Raw genomic sequence first — 15,009 nt, 5'->3', positions numbered from 1 at the left:
CACCGGGGCAGGGGAGGGCAGTGAGGCCACTGGTGCGGCAGGAACAGGGCCTGTCCCTGCAGTGGCGCCGAGCTGCCCTTAACCCTGTGCTCCCCTTCAGCCTCCTCACTGCAAGGTAAGGGGCTGGGGGCTTGGGGGTCCCTGCCGGGGGGAGGGGGAAGGTTGGAGTCCTCCTGTGCTGTGTGCGCCTGGTGGGGGAGCGGCAGGGCTGAGGTGGACTCAGGGAGCTCAGCTGGGGGCGCGGGGAAGGGCTGTAGGGGCGCAGGTGCCGCTGCACGGAGCGCGGGAAGAGCTGCAGGAGCACAGGGAGGGGCTGTAGGGGCGCTCCATGGAGCGCGGCCCGAGCCCGCGGAGGACGTGGGACTGGTCCCTCTGTCGCGGCGCCTCGCGACACCCGGCGGCGCTTTACGGCCGTGGCGCTTCGCGGCAGCGCGACCCGGGCGCGGTGGCGTGAGGGGGATCGGGCCCCGGGGCGATGAGCCTGTTCGACGTGTTCCGCGGCTTCTTCGGGTTCCCGGGACGCTGCAGGTAACCGCGACCCACCTTGGCCGTCCCTGGGTCCTCCCGGCCCCACTCGCACAAGCCCTGTCCCTCTCTGAACCCCCAGTTGCCCCACCAGCCCCGGCCGCCCCCCGGTTGCTCGGGGCTGTCCGGGTGTCTCACTGCCGCGGTCGCGCAGGCCCCGGGACCCGCTGTTCGGCGGCGCGGCGTGGAACGAGGAGGATGGCGACCCGTCCGTGTCGCAGCCCCCCCAGGACTTCGGCTTCGGATTCAGCCCTGGCTCGTCCCGCGGCGCCTTCGAGGAGCTATTCCGGGACATGGGCGAGCTCCTGGGCGTCTTGGGGGAGTTCTGGGCCGAGCCCCAGCAGCCTTTCGGTGGGTTCGGTAAGGGCTGAGCGAGACTCTAAGGACTCTCTGAGTCTGAGGACTGCTCAGAGTCCCTCGGCCTGACAGACGCCCTTCTGCCCAGAGCCCGCCCTGCCCGGCCCCGGTGAAGGCAGCGCACGGCGACCCCTGCGGGACTCGATGCTGAAGCACCCAGAGAATCACTCTGCTGGCGCAGCCCCGGGGAGCTCCGGAGGCGCCGGCGATCTGGCCCGGCCCTGGAGACCCTTCTTAGGGGTGAGTGAGGGATTGGGCTCTGCCTCCCGCAGGGTCAACAGCTCCTTCTGTGCTGTTGCAGTGCTGCCCTAGTGTCGTGCTTTGTGTCCTGCCACTGGCGTCAGTGGTTCGTGGCTTTGTCTTGCAGCTGGAAGATTCTCACCAAGCTCCTCCTGGCCTCAAGGAAGACCAAGGTGGGTGCTGGGAGCAGGGTCTGGGTGTCCTCTACCCTCCCTGCTCCAGCTGGCTGTGCTACCACAGTCTCTGGGGCATGTACCCCTGCTGCAGCCAGTGTCTCACATCTCCCCTCAGATCTGGACTCCCAGGTCTCCTCTGGGGGGCTGGGGACCATCCTGAGACCCAGCGAGCCCAAGTCCCGCTCTTACTTCCAGAGTGTCTCTGTCACCAAAGTGACTCTCCCTGATGGGGTGAGTGTCCCTGCAGGTGCAGCAGGGCTCTAGGAGGCTTGGAGACACCGTCTCCGTGCCTGGGGAGTCTCTTAGGGCTGCACACTCTCCACAGGCAATAGAGGAGCGCCGCACTGTGCAGGACAGCCAGGGCCGCCAGGAGACAACCGTGACGCGCTGGAGGGGGGACCAGGCCTTCATCACCACCACCAAGGAGGATGGGCAGAGGAAGGACTGCTGGGAGGAGGTGGTCAGCATGGATGACCGTGAGTGAGGTTCTGGGGAGGACGCAGGGAGTGGATGGGGCCCCCACTGAGGGAGTTCTCCCTGCCCTCTCAGGAGAGCTGGCACAGTTCCCTGGCATGTGGCCACAGCAAGATGACCCTCATGCTGCCAACCTGCGTGACCCCTCATCTGTGCTGGGCAGCTTCTTCCGACGCTGGTTCTCGAGCTGGTAGTTGTGTCCAGTCCTGACTGAGCAGCCCATATTGTGACAGGTGCAGGCTGGAGGGACTCTGGGCTTGCTGGGCCTGTCAGAGCAGGCAGTGGGCAGCAGCCTCTTCTTACCACCTGTTTTTGTTGTAGATGGGTCAGATCTTGCTGGGAAGTGGTGCCTGGACTGGAGGCTGCCCACCTTCTGCAGCACTGGGACCCCTGTGGGGGCCAGGTGTATGTGTGTACAGAGCAATAAAGTCTATTTATGCTAAACGGTGTCCTTCCATGCTCCTTCAGACTGGAATCTTATGGGTTTGGAGGCAGATTCCCCCTGTCCACCAGGATGACCCTGAGGGGCTGCCTCAGGGGTGCAAGTGTTTGCCAGGCTCCATTGCCTGCACTGCTCCCTTCTAACGTCCCTCTCCCATTTCCCTGCCCGATGCTGTGCTAATGCCTCCCCTAGGCTACTCTTGAGGGCCTGGCCCAGCCCAGAGGCCTTTCTAGGGCCTCTTTATTAGTGTTGACTGCACCTGTGGCTTGGGTGGGGATGTGACAGGGATAAAGGGGGTTCTTGGCCAGCAAATACTTGTGCTCACCTGAGTGAGGTCTTGGCTCCCCACAGCCACTCAGGGATCAGGGTGCTACCACCTGGCCTGGCCCTACTGGGGTGCAGCATCGTCACAAGGTGTCCCTGGCCCCACACAGGACTCTGGTCCCCATCAGGTGCCTGCCTTGGTGCAGCCATGATTGGTTTAAAGTCTGCACATTATCACTCACCTGGCTCTGGGGCTCATAAAACCTGCTGCCAATGAGACATCTCTGCCACTCTGACAGCTGCCGCTGCTGCTCCTGCCTGCTCGGCACTATGGGCACCGCTTCTTTCTTGGCGAGGGCCCGGGGTCTGCTCCGCATCCGGAATCAGCTGCTGCGAGAGTGCCTGGCTGAGCTGCTGGCCACCTTCATGCTCATTGTAAGGAGGGCAGGCAGGTGGGCTGGGCTGGGGCTGCCTCATGGTAGGACAGGGCTGATGGTAGCCGTGGGCTCCTGGCAGGCGCCAGGGGTCCCAGGGCTCTGCTGCTTGCCCCACGGGGTTGGAGGGGTTTCAGGCTGCACTGCACTCAAAAGTGCAACTCAGCACCACCTGTCCTCCCACTTGAACCCTGTTCCCACAGCATAGTTCCACCCTGTGCTATGGCTCCGGTGCAATCAGGGTGTGGTGCTGGGCAGTGTGTCCCTTGATATCTCCAGCCTCAGAGCAGACAAAGGGGCCTATGGAGCTGTCCTTAGCATTAGAGCTGCATCCCATGATGGCAAATGGTGTCCCTGGGGCTATGTTGTGGCATCTCTTCCCCAACACCTCCCCACAGAAAGCTGTTTACTTAATTGCTTATAATTTGGTTGCTTTGCCATCAAAACCACAAGTGAGGGCAGTTAACCACCTCCCTGCCAGTCCCTGTCTGGGATGTCCAAGAATTAGGGAGCAAAACCAGGGAGACAGCAGCAGCATAGCCCTTGCCTTGTTGCCCTCAGTATCAGCAGTGGGAAGGTGGGGCTACATTCCTCTTCCCTAGATCATCACCCTGAGCAGCTCTGCACAGAAGATCACCAGCTTTGAGATGAAGGGGAACCTCCTCACCAGCTACCTGGGAGGCGCCCTGGCTGTCATGGTGGGCATCTACACAGCAGGGGGAATCTCTGGTGAGACAGAGGAAGGGGTCCCAACTCTTGCTATCCTCTGGCTTTGAGTCCCTCAGGACCCTCCACTCCCAATCCTTCTCCCTCCTCCATTGCAGGAGCCCACATGAACCCAGCGTTTTCCTTTGCCATGTGCCTGATAGAGCAGTTTCCCTGGTGGAAGTTTCCTATCTTTGTGGTTGTGCAGACCTTGGGATCTTTCATATCTGCTGGAGCTGTTTACATCCTCTACTATGGTATGGGGGAGCAGCATTGGGCTAGAGAAGCTCGTGGTGATGTCTGGGGTGGCCAGGCTTATGGACATGCTGGGCCTCTGTCCCAAGATGCCATCTGGCACTACAGCAACGGGACCCTTACTGTCTCTGGCCCCCGAGAAACTGCCTCCATCTTTGCCACTTACCCGGCTGACTACGTGTCCATCGCCAATGGCTTCTTGGACCAGGTGGGTGCCACTGTCAGCTCCCCCAGCCTCCTCAGTCCCCATGGTGCTGAGCTGCTGCGTTGTCCTTGCAGGTGATTGGCACAGGGGTGCTGATAGTGGGTGTCATGGGTATCATGGATGCCCGCAACAAGGCTGTCCCCAAGGGCCTGGAACCAGTGGTTGTGGCTCTCTTGGTGCTCTCCATTGAGTCCTCCATGGGGGCCAACTGTGGCTGCCCCCTGAACCCTGCACGGGACTTTGGGCCCCGGCTCTTCACCTATGTGGCAGGCTGGGGCCCTGAGGTCTTCAGGTGGGTAGAGGGAAGGGGGTGAGGTGGGGATGGCAGGGATGATCCCCAGCCCACCCTGTCCCATCCTCAGCAGGGGCAATGGGTGGTGGTGGGTGCCACTGATAGCACCACTGCTGGGGGCCGCCGTGGGCACATACCTGTACCAGCTCTTTGTGGCTTTCCACTACCCGGAGGAGGACAGCAGAACCCCGGCAGAGCAGGGCTCCATCGTTCTAGTCAACACCACCATCGACCCAGCCATTAGGATGTTGCCCACGGAGAAGGACACTGGGGAGACAGTGCCTGCGGGGTATCCCTCACCACCCTGCACCAGCAGGACAGTCTCCCCCACAGTCCGTGTCACACCATTAAAAGAGTCCTGAGGGCACCGGGTGTCTTGTCCTATGGCCAGGGGGGTACGGGGAGATGGTGGAGGCCGTGCCCCCAGCCCCCAGGGGAAGGCCGGCCAGGCCTGGCTGCAGAGGGACCCCAGCCTGGGGTTCACGTGCTGCTGGTGTGGGGGTTGCACCACTGGGATGTGGGGCTGTCCCCGGGACCCCCGGCACTGCCCTCCGACAACCCGTGGGGCTGTCTGTGGCCCCACAGAGCTCCCACGGCTGCCCGGGTCTTCCTGGAGCCGCCCCGCCGGCCGGGACGCCGCCAGGGCTGCAGTTCGGGCCGCCCCCCGCGGCCTCGCTCCGCCGCTTCCCCGCGCCCCCACCTCACTTCCGCCGCCGACCGGCGCCGCCGCGGCCATGGGGAGCTGAGGCGGCGGCAGAGGCAGCGGCCCCGGCCCGGCCCGGCCGCCCGCCCGCTTCCCATGGGCTGCGGGGCCGCGGGACATGGAGCGGTGCGCGGCCCGCCGAGCCCCGGGTAAGCGGGGCCGCGGTGGGCCCGGGAGAGGCCCGGGTAGGTCCCGGTGGAGCCCCGGTGCGGCCGTTGCCCCAGTAACGGGCAGGGCGGGGCGGGAGGGGCCGGGGCCGGGCCTCGGGCGATGTCCGAGAAGTGGCAGCGGGTCCGCGACCCCGGCGGGGCGGGTGGGTGCGGGGTGCGCACGGGGTGAGAGCAGAAATCGGGGTACAGGACTGCAGCTGAACGGGGCTGAGGGCGCAGACTTTGGGGGATTGGGGTGCGAGACTGGGAATCCAGAAATGCAGCGAAGCAGGGCTGAGGGAGCAGAGCTGTGATCTGGGGGTGCAGTATCTGGGGCTGCAGGGATGTAAGGTTCTGGTGACCTCGGGGTGCCGAGCTGGGGGAGCAGATAAGATGGGGGAGTGCAGAATCTGGGGCTCTGGGAATACAGGTAAGTAAAGCTGGGCATCTGGCAGTGCAGGCTTGGGGGGATCTGGGGATGCAGAATTTGGGATGGAGGTACAGTTCAGCAAGGCTGGGGTTCTGCATGTGCAGAGGTACAGGTCCTGGCATGGGGGTGCACAGGGCCCATGACACAGCTGGAGAGACTCCCTGTTCCCTGCCTTCTAGGATTCTGGAACTAGCTTGGCTCTCAGGATGGAGAGGAGATTAGGGTGTCAGGTTTTAGGGTCTTGGGGCTGTCTGGCTGCACATTAGGGGGTGTTGGGGTGCATGGGAGTGACAGGGTGCTGTGTTGCAGAGGAGGAGCGTCGAGTGCGAGCCAATGCGCGGGAGTACAACGAGAAGTTCCAGTACGCAGTGAGTGAGAGGGGGCTGAGCCCCTTCCTGGGGGTCCTCAGGCAGGTTTGTGGGGCTGGGGTCTGAATCACCCATGCCTCAATGTGGGGAGAGGGGAGGCGTTATGACTACAAAATAGATGTATGTCCCTGAGAAAATGGTGCTGATGACATTAATGCCAACATAGCTGTGGGGCCAGCCGGGCACGCCGCATTCTGTGTGGAGGATTCAGTGCCTCCCATCCTTGGCCAAGACCAAAAGCCCTCTGGCTCTGCCCAGATCCCAGCCTGGTCCCACATCCCAGTGTGGATCATGGGTCAGCTTCTGAAAGTGCCAGGGGCGGGCAGTGCTTGACCTCCCCCTGTGTTGGAGGTTATCCCTGGCTGCTCCAGAGCTGGCTGCAGGGAGGGGGGAAGGGGGTCTGGGTTGGGGTCACCCTTGTGGTGGCCAGGTGCTGCTGCTGGAGGAGGCTGGTCCCAGGGTACCAGCTGGTGACTGAGACTGAGGAATTGGCTTCCCAAGGAAGCTGCCAGAGGTAGCACAGGAGCAGAAGCCTGACCCCCCAAAAGAACACGGTGAGCCACAGCCCCTGCCCTCCAGAGTGATCTGATCTTGGGGGGTTATGGGGCCTCGGCAGCCTGTAAACCCCCTTCTTGCCCCATCCGTCCCCAGAGCAACTGCATCAAGACCTCCAAGTACAACATTGTCACCTTCCTGCCTGTCAACCTCTTTGAGCAGTTCCAAGAAGTGGCCAACACCTATTTCCTCTTCCTCCTCATCCTGCAGGTGAGTGCAGTCCTTCCCTCCTGGGCATACAGCAGGGCTCCGCGTAGTCCCATACTTTGGAAGCAGGGAGATTTGGCACCCTCAAGCAGGGGCAGCATGGGCCTGGGCCTGGCTGGTTCCTGTGTAATTCCTGTTCCCTGTCCCCAGCTAATTCCTCAGATCTCTTCACTCTCCTGGTTTACCACCATCGTGCCTTTGGTTCTTGTCTTAACCATCACAGCTGTCAAAGATGCCACCGATGACTATGTGAGTGGTTCCCCCCCTGTCCCTCTCCCCACGGGTCAGGGGGTTGGGATGCTCTGCAGGGCTGTGGTGTCCAGGGCCATGGCATTTGAGATGATGTGGGAACGCAGGGTCCCATCCCCGAGAGGTTGACACTGCTGTCTCTTCCCCCTGCTCCCAGTTCCGCCATAAAAGCGACAACCAGGTGAACAACCGGCAGTCTCAGGTCCTGATCGGTGGAGTGTGAGTGTCATGGGCACAGAGCAGTGGAGAGGGAGCCAGGGACCCTGAGGGTTGTGGCACAGGGCAGTGGGCAGGGCTGCTGCCTGGCTACACTTTGCTGTCCCTCTGCAGCCTTCGGCAGGAGCAGTGGATGAATGTCCGTGTTGGAGACATTATCAAGTTGGAGAACAACCAATTTGTGGCGGTGAGTGCAGCCCTGAGACACAGATTCCAGCAGGGTGGGTGGCACACAGGGACCATGGGAAGGTGTGGTACCACTCCTGCTTTGCTTTTGTGCCCCTCCATCACTTCCCAGGATGGGGGCATTAGGGACTTTCAACCCAGAAGTTGCATTTAGGTTGGAGTTGGAGCCATGGTGTAGCCATGTTTTGAACTCTGAGGATCTGGGCACTTGGAGCAATGATGACTAGGCTCAGGTGCAAAGGACACATGGGGTTAGGGACAGCCTTTGCAGATGCTCCAGGGAGTTCCAAGGACATCCAAGGGCCAGGAGCTTCCCTGGAGAAAGCATCAGGGATCCCCAGTGTTGGCACAGCCCTTCACAAGTCTCTCCCAGCAGGCTGACCTCCTCCTCCTCTCCAGCAGCGAACCCCATGGGTTATGCTACATAGAGACTGCAGAGTTGGATGGGTAGGTGCCCCTGCTTGCCTTGGGGGGCCAGGGAAAGCAGGAGCTGGGAGTGAGAGTGGGCTGCAGGCAGGGCAGGAGCTGCTGGGCAGCACCTGAGAAGGCCCTCCCTGCCAGGCTGTCTCTAACCCACATGTGGTGGCTTCCTGCCTGCAGAGAGACCAACATGAAGGTGCGTCAGGCCATCCCTGTCACCGCAGAGCTGGGGGACACCAGCCAGCTGGCTCACTTTGACGGTGAGTGCCTGTGACCAACCCTCTGCCACAGGCAGCCCCCAGGTTCCTTGCTCCATCACCCTGGGTAGACAAGGAGCAGTCACATGGCACTGTCGTTCTGCGGCTCGAAGTGGATCTCTGGGGAGTCAGGGATGGTGCTGGGAGCACTGGGATGGAGCTGGCCATATGGAGAAGGCAAGTCACAGCAGAGCCATACTGTGCACCCAGGTGAGGTGATTTGTGAACCCCCGAACAACAAGCTGGACAAGTTTAGTGGGACACTGTACTGGAAGGAGAACAAGTACCCCCTGAGCAACCAGAACATGCTGCTGCGGGGCTGCGTCCTGCGCAACACCGAGTGGTGCTTTGGCCTCGTCATCTTTGCAGGTGGGCTGAGGCAGCAGCTGCTACTGCACTGCACAGAGGGGAGGGAAAGACACCCCCTGATGCCTTCCCGCTCCCCAGGACCCGACACAAAGCTGATGCAGAACAGCGGCCGAACCAAATTTAAGCGGACAAGCATTGACCGGCTGATGAACACACTGGTGCTCTGGGTATGCAGAAGGAAGATCCTGGGAGCCCTGGCCCTGGTCTAGTCAGGGCTCTCATGTACCGTCCTGTCCCCAGATCTTTGGGTTCCTGGTGTGCATGGGAGTGATCCTGGCCATTGGCAATGCCATCTGGGAGCATGAGGTGGGCATCTGCTTCCAGATCTACTTGCCCTGGGACGAGGGGGTGCACAGTGCCTTCTTCTCTGGCTTCCTCTCCTTCTGGTCCTACATCATCATCCTCAACACTGTGGTGCCCATCTCGCTCTATGTGAGGTAGGGCAGGAGGCAGAGGGGCTGGGCAGGGATGAGAAATTAGGGGTGCCATCTGGGGAGGGGAGACAGAGATGGAGATCCAGAGGCAGAACGGTGTGTTCTGTGGGTGGGTGTGGGCTGCTCTCTTGGTGACATGCCATGTCTGCCTTCAGGGATGCCCCAAGACGTGAGGACCCCACAGGTCCCTCAGGGTCCTCTGGCTTTGTCTGGCTGGCTGCTTGTCTCTCCCTGCCCTGGCTGCACGCTGGCTATTTTGCTCTACCCTCATACAGCTCCCAGGCTCCTACCCTGTCCCCTTCTCTCTCTCTTTTAATTTCTCTCTCTTTTCGTTCCCTAGCATGGGTTCTGTCACTCTTAGCCCCGAGGTAAGAATGTGTCACCCCCACCCCTCCCACTAGCTCATTGCTGTCTGCCCTGGGGGCTGGGGAGGGGTTCATGGTTCATAGGTTCGTGAGATGCCTGGGGAGCCCCACGGGCTGCCCCTTGGGTGCCTTGCCTCAGTCCCCCGCCCTGGCTTAGTGGTGGCTGTCAGCAGGAATGGGTTGCAGGCCAGACCTCGGGAAGGGTGTGGGAGCTAGCAAGCAGTGGGGGGCACCTGGGGTGCTGGAGTGCCCAGGGCACTGAGGGTCTGGGGTGGGCACATGTATGCCTGTCGTTGGCTCAGCAGAGTGTGCTGCCCTACCCCAGTGACACCCAGCCATCCCCTCTGCAGTGTTGAGGTGATCCGGCTTGGGCACAGCTACTTCATCAACTGGGACAAGAAGATGTACTGTGCCAAGCGCCGGACACCTGCTGAAGCCCGCACAACCACCCTCAATGAGGAGCTGGGGCAGGTGGAGTACATCTTCTCTGACAAGACTGGCACCCTCACCCAGAATATCATGGTCTTCAGCAAATGCTCTGTGAACGGGCACAGCTATGGTAAGCGCCAGATGCCAGAGCCAGGCTGGGGCTGCCCACAGAGTGGGGGTACACTGTGTCCCCACCTCTGTTTGGGACAGTCACGGGACAAGGGGGCTTAGCAAGAGCACCATGGGGCAGCAGCAGCTGCCATGGTGTTGGGTCTCTGTCATGGTTAACTCCATACCCTGTTTTTCAGGTGAAGTGCAGGACATGCTGGGTCACAAGGCAGAGCTGGGAGAGGTAAGGGAGCTTTCAGTCTGACACCTGCCTATGCTAAATGCTATAGGGAGGTAACATCAACGTTGCCCCTGCCAGAGGTCAGAGCCAGTAGACTTCTCCTTCAACCCACTGGCGGACCCACGGTTCCAGTTTTGGGACCCCAGCCTACTGGAAGCCGTCAAGCTGGGAGACCTCCACGTGCACGAGTTCTTCCGCCTGCTCTCGCTCTGTCACACCGTAATGTCTGAGGAGAAGAGTGAAGGTAGACGTGGGGCAGGAGCTACCCCTGTGGGTCACAAGACACTGTCACTGACCCCTGTGCTGTCCACAGGGGAGTTGTTGTACAAGGCACAGTCCCCAGATGAGGGAGCGCTGGTCACAGCTGCCAGGAACTTTGGCTTTGTGTTCCGGTCCCGCACGCCCAAGACCATCACAGTGCATGAGCTGGGTCAAGCCATCACCTACCAGCTGCTGGCCATCCTGGACTTCAACAACATCCGCAAGCGCATGTCCGTCATCGGTAAGGTCCTGGCACAGGGGCTGTGGGGCTGGGAGGGCCATGTGGGGCTGCAGCATGGGGCTCATTGTGGTGTGTTGGGGGAGCAGTCCAACACTGATGGAGATGTGACTGAGGAGGCATTGTCAGGTTGGTGGCTGGGAGTCACCCCTGACCAAGCAACTTATCCCCTCCTCACTGCAGTCCGCAGCCCCAAGGGCAAGATCCGGCTGTACTGCAAAGGCGCTGACACCATCCTGCTGGAGCGGCTGCATCCCATCAACCAGGACCTGACCAGCATCACCACCGACCACCTCAATGTGCGTGGGACAGGGTCCTGCAGGCAGGGTGGGGAGGAAAGAAGGGCTGCCCAGGAGCCTGAGCTGGGCTTGTGCCGTGTCCCAGGATCATCACTGGGCTCTGGGGACACCATCAGGGTCTGCCAGCACACCCAGCTCTGACCCTTGCAGGAGTACGCTGGTGAGGGCCTGCGGACACTGGTGCTTGCCTACAAAGACCTGGAAGAGAGCTACTACCAGGACTGGTCTGAACGGCTGCACCGAGCTGGCAGCACCCCTGAGGCTCGTGACGATCACGTGGCTCGGCTCTACGATGAGGTGGAGCATGATATGATGGTAGGTGGGCTGAGGGCTGAGGCTGGTGGTGGCTGGGGGCAGCCCCTGCTGACCTTGCTCCTGTTTGGGTCCCCAAGCTGCTTGGAGCCACAGCCATCGAGGATAAACTGCAGCAGGGGGTCCCCGAAACCATTGCCATCCTGACACTGGCCAACATCAAGATCTGGGTGCTGACAGGGGACAAGCAGGGTGAGGCATGGCTGAGGTGCTGGCTGGAGATGAGGATGTTTGTGGGCTGGATTCCACCTGCCTGGGATCCCTACTGCTCTTTCCTGAATGGGCTCTTGCTCAGCCCCTGGTTTCCTGTCCTCAGAAACAGCTGTGAACATCGGCTACTCCTGCAAGATGCTGACAGATGACATGACAGAGGTGTTTGTGGTCACAGGCCACACCGTGCTAGAGGTGCGAGAGGAGCTCAGGTGAGGTTTGGGAGCAGAGGACACAGAACAGTACCAGTGTGGGGCACAGCTGCAACTGGGGGACCTAGAGATATGGAAGGGCCCTGAGATGGAACCCTGTGTCCCCTCTCTCCTCAGGAAAGCCCGGGAGAAGATGATGAATGCATCGCGTTCTGTGTGCAATGGCTTCTCCTACCAGGAGAAACTCTCCTCCAAGCTTACCTCTGTGCTGGAAGCCATTGCAGGCGAATACGCCCTGGTCATCAACGGGCACAGCTTGGTAGGGCCCTGTGAGTGCCAGGCAGGACAAGGCCCTGTGCCTGGCTGTGTACCATGACCCCAGCTGTTCCTTGCTCTCCTTGCAGGCCCATGCACTTGAGGCAGACATGGAGGTGGAATTCCTGGAGACAGCGTGTGCCTGCAAGGCTGTTATCTGCTGCCGTGTCACACCCCTTCAGAAAGCCCAGGTGGTGGAGCTGGTGAAGAAGTACAAGAAAGCTGTGACTTTGGCCATTGGGGATGGGGCCAACGATGTCAGCATGATCAAGAGTAAGGCCTGGGATCTGGGGGACTGCAGGAGAGACAGGCCAAGCCCCTGCACCATCCTGGGGACTGTGGGAGCCTCTGTGCTCACCCCTCTGTGCCCCACAGGAACAAAGTGCCTGTGCTGGGGATGCTGCTCTCATCCCCTGTTCTACTGGCAGCACTCTCTTCACCCATCTCTCCTTCCCTCCACAGCTGCCCACATTGGGGTGGGCATCAGTGGGCAGGAAGGCATCCAGGCTGTGCTGGCCTCTGACTACTCCTTCTCCCAGTTCAAGTTCCTGCAGCGCCTGCTCCTGGTGCATGGCCGCTGGTCCTACCTGCGCATGTGCAAGTTTCTTTGCTACTTCTTCTACAAGAACTTTGCCTTCACCATGGTCCACTTCTGGTTTGGCTTCTTCTGCGGCTTCTCAGCACAGGTAGGTTGGTGGCTTTTCTCACTGAGAGCTGGGGAGGGTTTTCCTGCAGGGCTCCTCAGCTCTGGAGCGTGTTCTGGTCCATGGACTCCCCACGGGGACTCATCCTGAGGCAGGAGGCACAGGAGGCACTGCATCTAGCATGCAGTGTGTGAGGAGTCTGTGGTCAGGGTGGGCAGCCCTTGGAGGCTGGAGACAGCTCTCCTGTCCCTGCAGCTGTGGGCACAGGGCGGGCAGGTCTCTCCCTGCTGAGTGCTCTATTCCATACAGACGGTGTATGACCAGTACTTCATCACTCTGTACAACATTGTCTACACATCGCTGCCTGTGCTCGCAATGGGTGTCTTTGACCAGGTATGGCTGGGTGAGATGTCCCTGAGTGTGGGAGGAGTCTGTACCACTTCCCTTCATGCCCACCCAGTGGGAAGAAGGGCTTCCTGAATCATGCTGTCCTTGTCATTTGTGCCCATTCCCCCAGGATGTGCCAGAGCAGCGGAGCATGGAGTACCCCAAACTGTATGAGCCTGGGCAGCTGAACCTGCTCTTCAACAAGCGGGAGTTCTTCATCTGCATTGCCCAGGGCATCTACACCTCCATTCTCATGTTCTTCATCCCCTATGGCGTCTTCGCTGATGCCACCCGTGATGATGGTGCCCAGCTGGCTGACTACCAGTCCTTCGCTGTCACTGTTGCTACCTCCCTCGTGATTGTCGTCAGTGTGCAGGTAGGCCTGTGGCTACTCAGCCCCAAACACTCGGGGCACCTCAGCATCTCCTGAGCCCTGTCTCCTCCTGCATCATCCCCACTAGATTGGGTTAGACACAGGATTCTGGACAGCCATCAACCACTTCTTCATCTGGGGCAGCCTGGCCGCCTACTTTGCCATCCTCTTCACCATGCACAGTGACAGCCTCTTCCGGCTGTTCCCTAACCAGTTCCGCTTTGTGGGTGAGTCCCTGTGGTGCCCTCTGCCCCCCACCCCAGCAGGGTGTTGTGTCCACCTGGCCCTCACCAGGTTCATTCTTCCCCCCCAGGTAATGCACAGAACACGCTGGCCCAGCCCACGGTCTGGCTGACCATCGCCCTCACCGCCGTGGTCTGCATCATGCCCGTTGTGGCCTTTCGTTTCCTTAAGCTGGACCTGAAACCAGAGCTCTCGGATACGGTGAGAGTGCATGGCTGTAGGAGTGGTCGCAGTGTCCTCGCCCTGAGGAGAGGTGGTTCCACCTGGCCCTGTGTCCCCAGGTGCGCTACACCCAGCTGGTGCGGAAGAAGCAGAAGACGCAGCACCGGGGTATGCGGCACGCGGGGCGTGCGGGCTCGCGCCGCTCTGGCTATGCCTTCTCCCATCAGGAGGGTTTTGGGGAGCTCATCATGTCTGGCAAGAACATGCGGCTCAGCTCCTTGGCACTCTCCAGCTTTGCCCCCCGCCCCAGCACCAGCTGGATTGAGACCCTGTGGAAGAAGAAGGGCTGTGAGGGCAGCAGTGCTGGCAGTCCCAGTGGCGCAGCCGACAAGACTCTCAGGGTCTGAGGCTGGAGGGTGTCATGTCCCCTCCAGTGCAGCTGGGGACTCCCCTCCTCTGCCCCTGGGGAGGGCAAAGCCACTTGCAGCAGGGTCCAGTGGTAGGAGCAGAGGTGATGTGGGGGCTAGTGGAGGTTTGGAGGAATCTGTCTGGACTGTCGCCTTCTAGCCAAAAAATATAGTCTTTCCCTCCCCAGGGTGGGTGGGTGGGTGGACGGATGGACTGATGGACGGATGGATGGATGGATGGATGGATGGATGGATGGATGGATGGATGGATGGATGGATGGATGTCACCACCATCAGCCCCCTCTGGTTCACTCCTCCCTCAGTATTCAATTCCACTGAGTGCAAACACCCCATCACACATGAATGTATCATGCCAGAGGTGCAGGGCTCTGGGACAAATGTTGCCTCTCCATGCCCTTCACCCACGTGTCTTTTTTTTATATTAACAAAAAAGGAAAAAAAGCCCCCTCCCCCAAATAGCAACCAAAAGAAAAAAAACCAAAAAGCCAAAAAAAGTAAGGAAAACCCCTCTGAGTTTACAGAGCGACTTATTTCTGGGCTGGGTACAGGGAGAAGGGGGAAGGAAGGTCACCCTCCTTATCCCCCTGCCTCAGGGTTCACCAGGACAGCGGGTGCTGGATGGGAAAGGGGAAGTGTTCTGAGCCACAGGCAGGCTGGGTGTTGGCGGCTGCCGTGATTCACTCCCACGCGTGGTCTTGCGCAACCCTCGGCTTCTGCTTCCTCCCTCATCCTCCTCTGAGCTCCTGCGGGACTGAATGCTCCTGGGGTGTGGGTGGGCGGTAGGAGACCCCCAGGGAGTCTCTGGGCTGGTTGGGGTCCCAGGGACTCGATACCAAAGAGGAGCTTGTTAAGATAGGTGTTGGCGAGGATCGGGGCTGGGGGGGTGTTATGTTTATTTCGGTGGAGGGGACGCAGATCGGGGTGGATAAT

At 60.5% G+C, this 15,009-nt stretch overlaps 4 protein-coding genes across 15 annotated transcripts; all 4 read left to right on the top strand.

Annotated features, from left to right (window-relative positions):
* The first annotated feature begins 235 nt into the window (after positions 1-235).
* HAX1 (HCLS1 associated protein X-1) lies at positions 236-2,216 on the top strand. 2 transcript variants are annotated; one of them, XM_063420317.1, is made up of 8 exons: positions 236-528; positions 680-876; positions 971-1,122; positions 1,250-1,295; positions 1,414-1,529; positions 1,624-1,774; positions 1,848-2,005; positions 2,094-2,216. In XM_063420317.1, exons 1-7 carry the CDS (start codon positions 476-478, stop codon positions 1,964-1,966), a joined length of 834 nt encoding a protein of 277 aa, XP_063276387.1. In that variant the 5' UTR covers positions 236-475; the 3' UTR covers positions 1,967-2,005; positions 2,094-2,216. The 2 variants fall into 2 exon arrangements, with proteins under 2 accessions (XP_063276387.1, XP_063276386.1); XM_063420316.1 differs by having other exon boundaries at positions 241-528; positions 680-885.
* Positions 2,217-3,695: 1,479 nt separating this feature from the next.
* Positions 3,696-4,734, top strand: AQP10 (aquaporin 10). Its single transcript, XM_063420319.1, has 2 exons — positions 3,696-4,369; positions 4,440-4,734. The coding sequence occupies exons 1-2, from the start codon at positions 4,185-4,187 to the stop codon at positions 4,729-4,731; spliced, it is 477 nt and encodes a 158-aa protein (XP_063276389.1). The 5' UTR covers positions 3,696-4,184; the 3' UTR covers positions 4,732-4,734.
* Positions 3,745-4,155, top strand: LOC134562802 (aquaporin-10-like). The gene is made up of 2 exons (XM_063420320.1): positions 3,745-3,874; positions 3,962-4,155. Exons 1-2 carry the CDS (start codon positions 3,745-3,747, stop codon positions 4,153-4,155), a joined length of 324 nt encoding a protein of 107 aa, XP_063276390.1.
* A 291-nt stretch (positions 4,735-5,025) lies between the features above and the next one.
* Positions 5,026-14,587, top strand: ATP8B2 (ATPase phospholipid transporting 8B2). 11 transcript variants are annotated; one of them, XM_063420298.1, is made up of 27 exons: positions 5,026-5,221; positions 5,961-6,012; positions 6,671-6,784; positions 6,932-7,030; positions 7,188-7,249; positions 7,361-7,433; positions 7,704-7,879; positions 8,033-8,112; positions 8,320-8,478; positions 8,557-8,645; positions 8,719-8,915; positions 9,628-9,836; positions 10,015-10,058; positions 10,134-10,299; positions 10,369-10,557; positions 10,738-10,853; positions 11,004-11,168; positions 11,246-11,357; positions 11,482-11,587; positions 11,705-11,846; positions 11,932-12,115; positions 12,305-12,528; positions 12,796-12,879; positions 13,004-13,249; positions 13,335-13,473; positions 13,560-13,690; positions 13,771-14,587. In XM_063420298.1, exons 1-27 carry the CDS (start codon positions 5,169-5,171, stop codon positions 14,056-14,058), a joined length of 3,699 nt encoding a protein of 1,232 aa, XP_063276368.1. In that variant the 5' UTR covers positions 5,026-5,168; the 3' UTR covers positions 14,059-14,587. The 11 variants fall into 11 exon arrangements, with proteins under 11 accessions (XP_063276368.1, XP_063276370.1, XP_063276374.1 ...); XM_063420300.1 differs by having other exon boundaries at positions 5,065-5,221; positions 5,961-6,019; XM_063420304.1 differs by having other exon boundaries at positions 5,065-5,257; positions 5,961-6,019; positions 7,809-7,879.
* Positions 14,588-15,009: the final 422 nt, after the last annotated feature.

The sequence above is a fragment of the Prinia subflava genome, chromosome 31 (assembly GCF_021018805.1).
Source record: "Prinia subflava isolate CZ2003 ecotype Zambia chromosome 31, Cam_Psub_1.2, whole genome shotgun sequence".
NCBI lineage: Eukaryota > Metazoa > Chordata > Aves > Passeriformes > Cisticolidae > Prinia > Prinia subflava.
The sequence above is the reverse complement of the archived record's forward strand: the minus strand, read 5'-3'. Positions and strand labels throughout refer to the sequence as shown.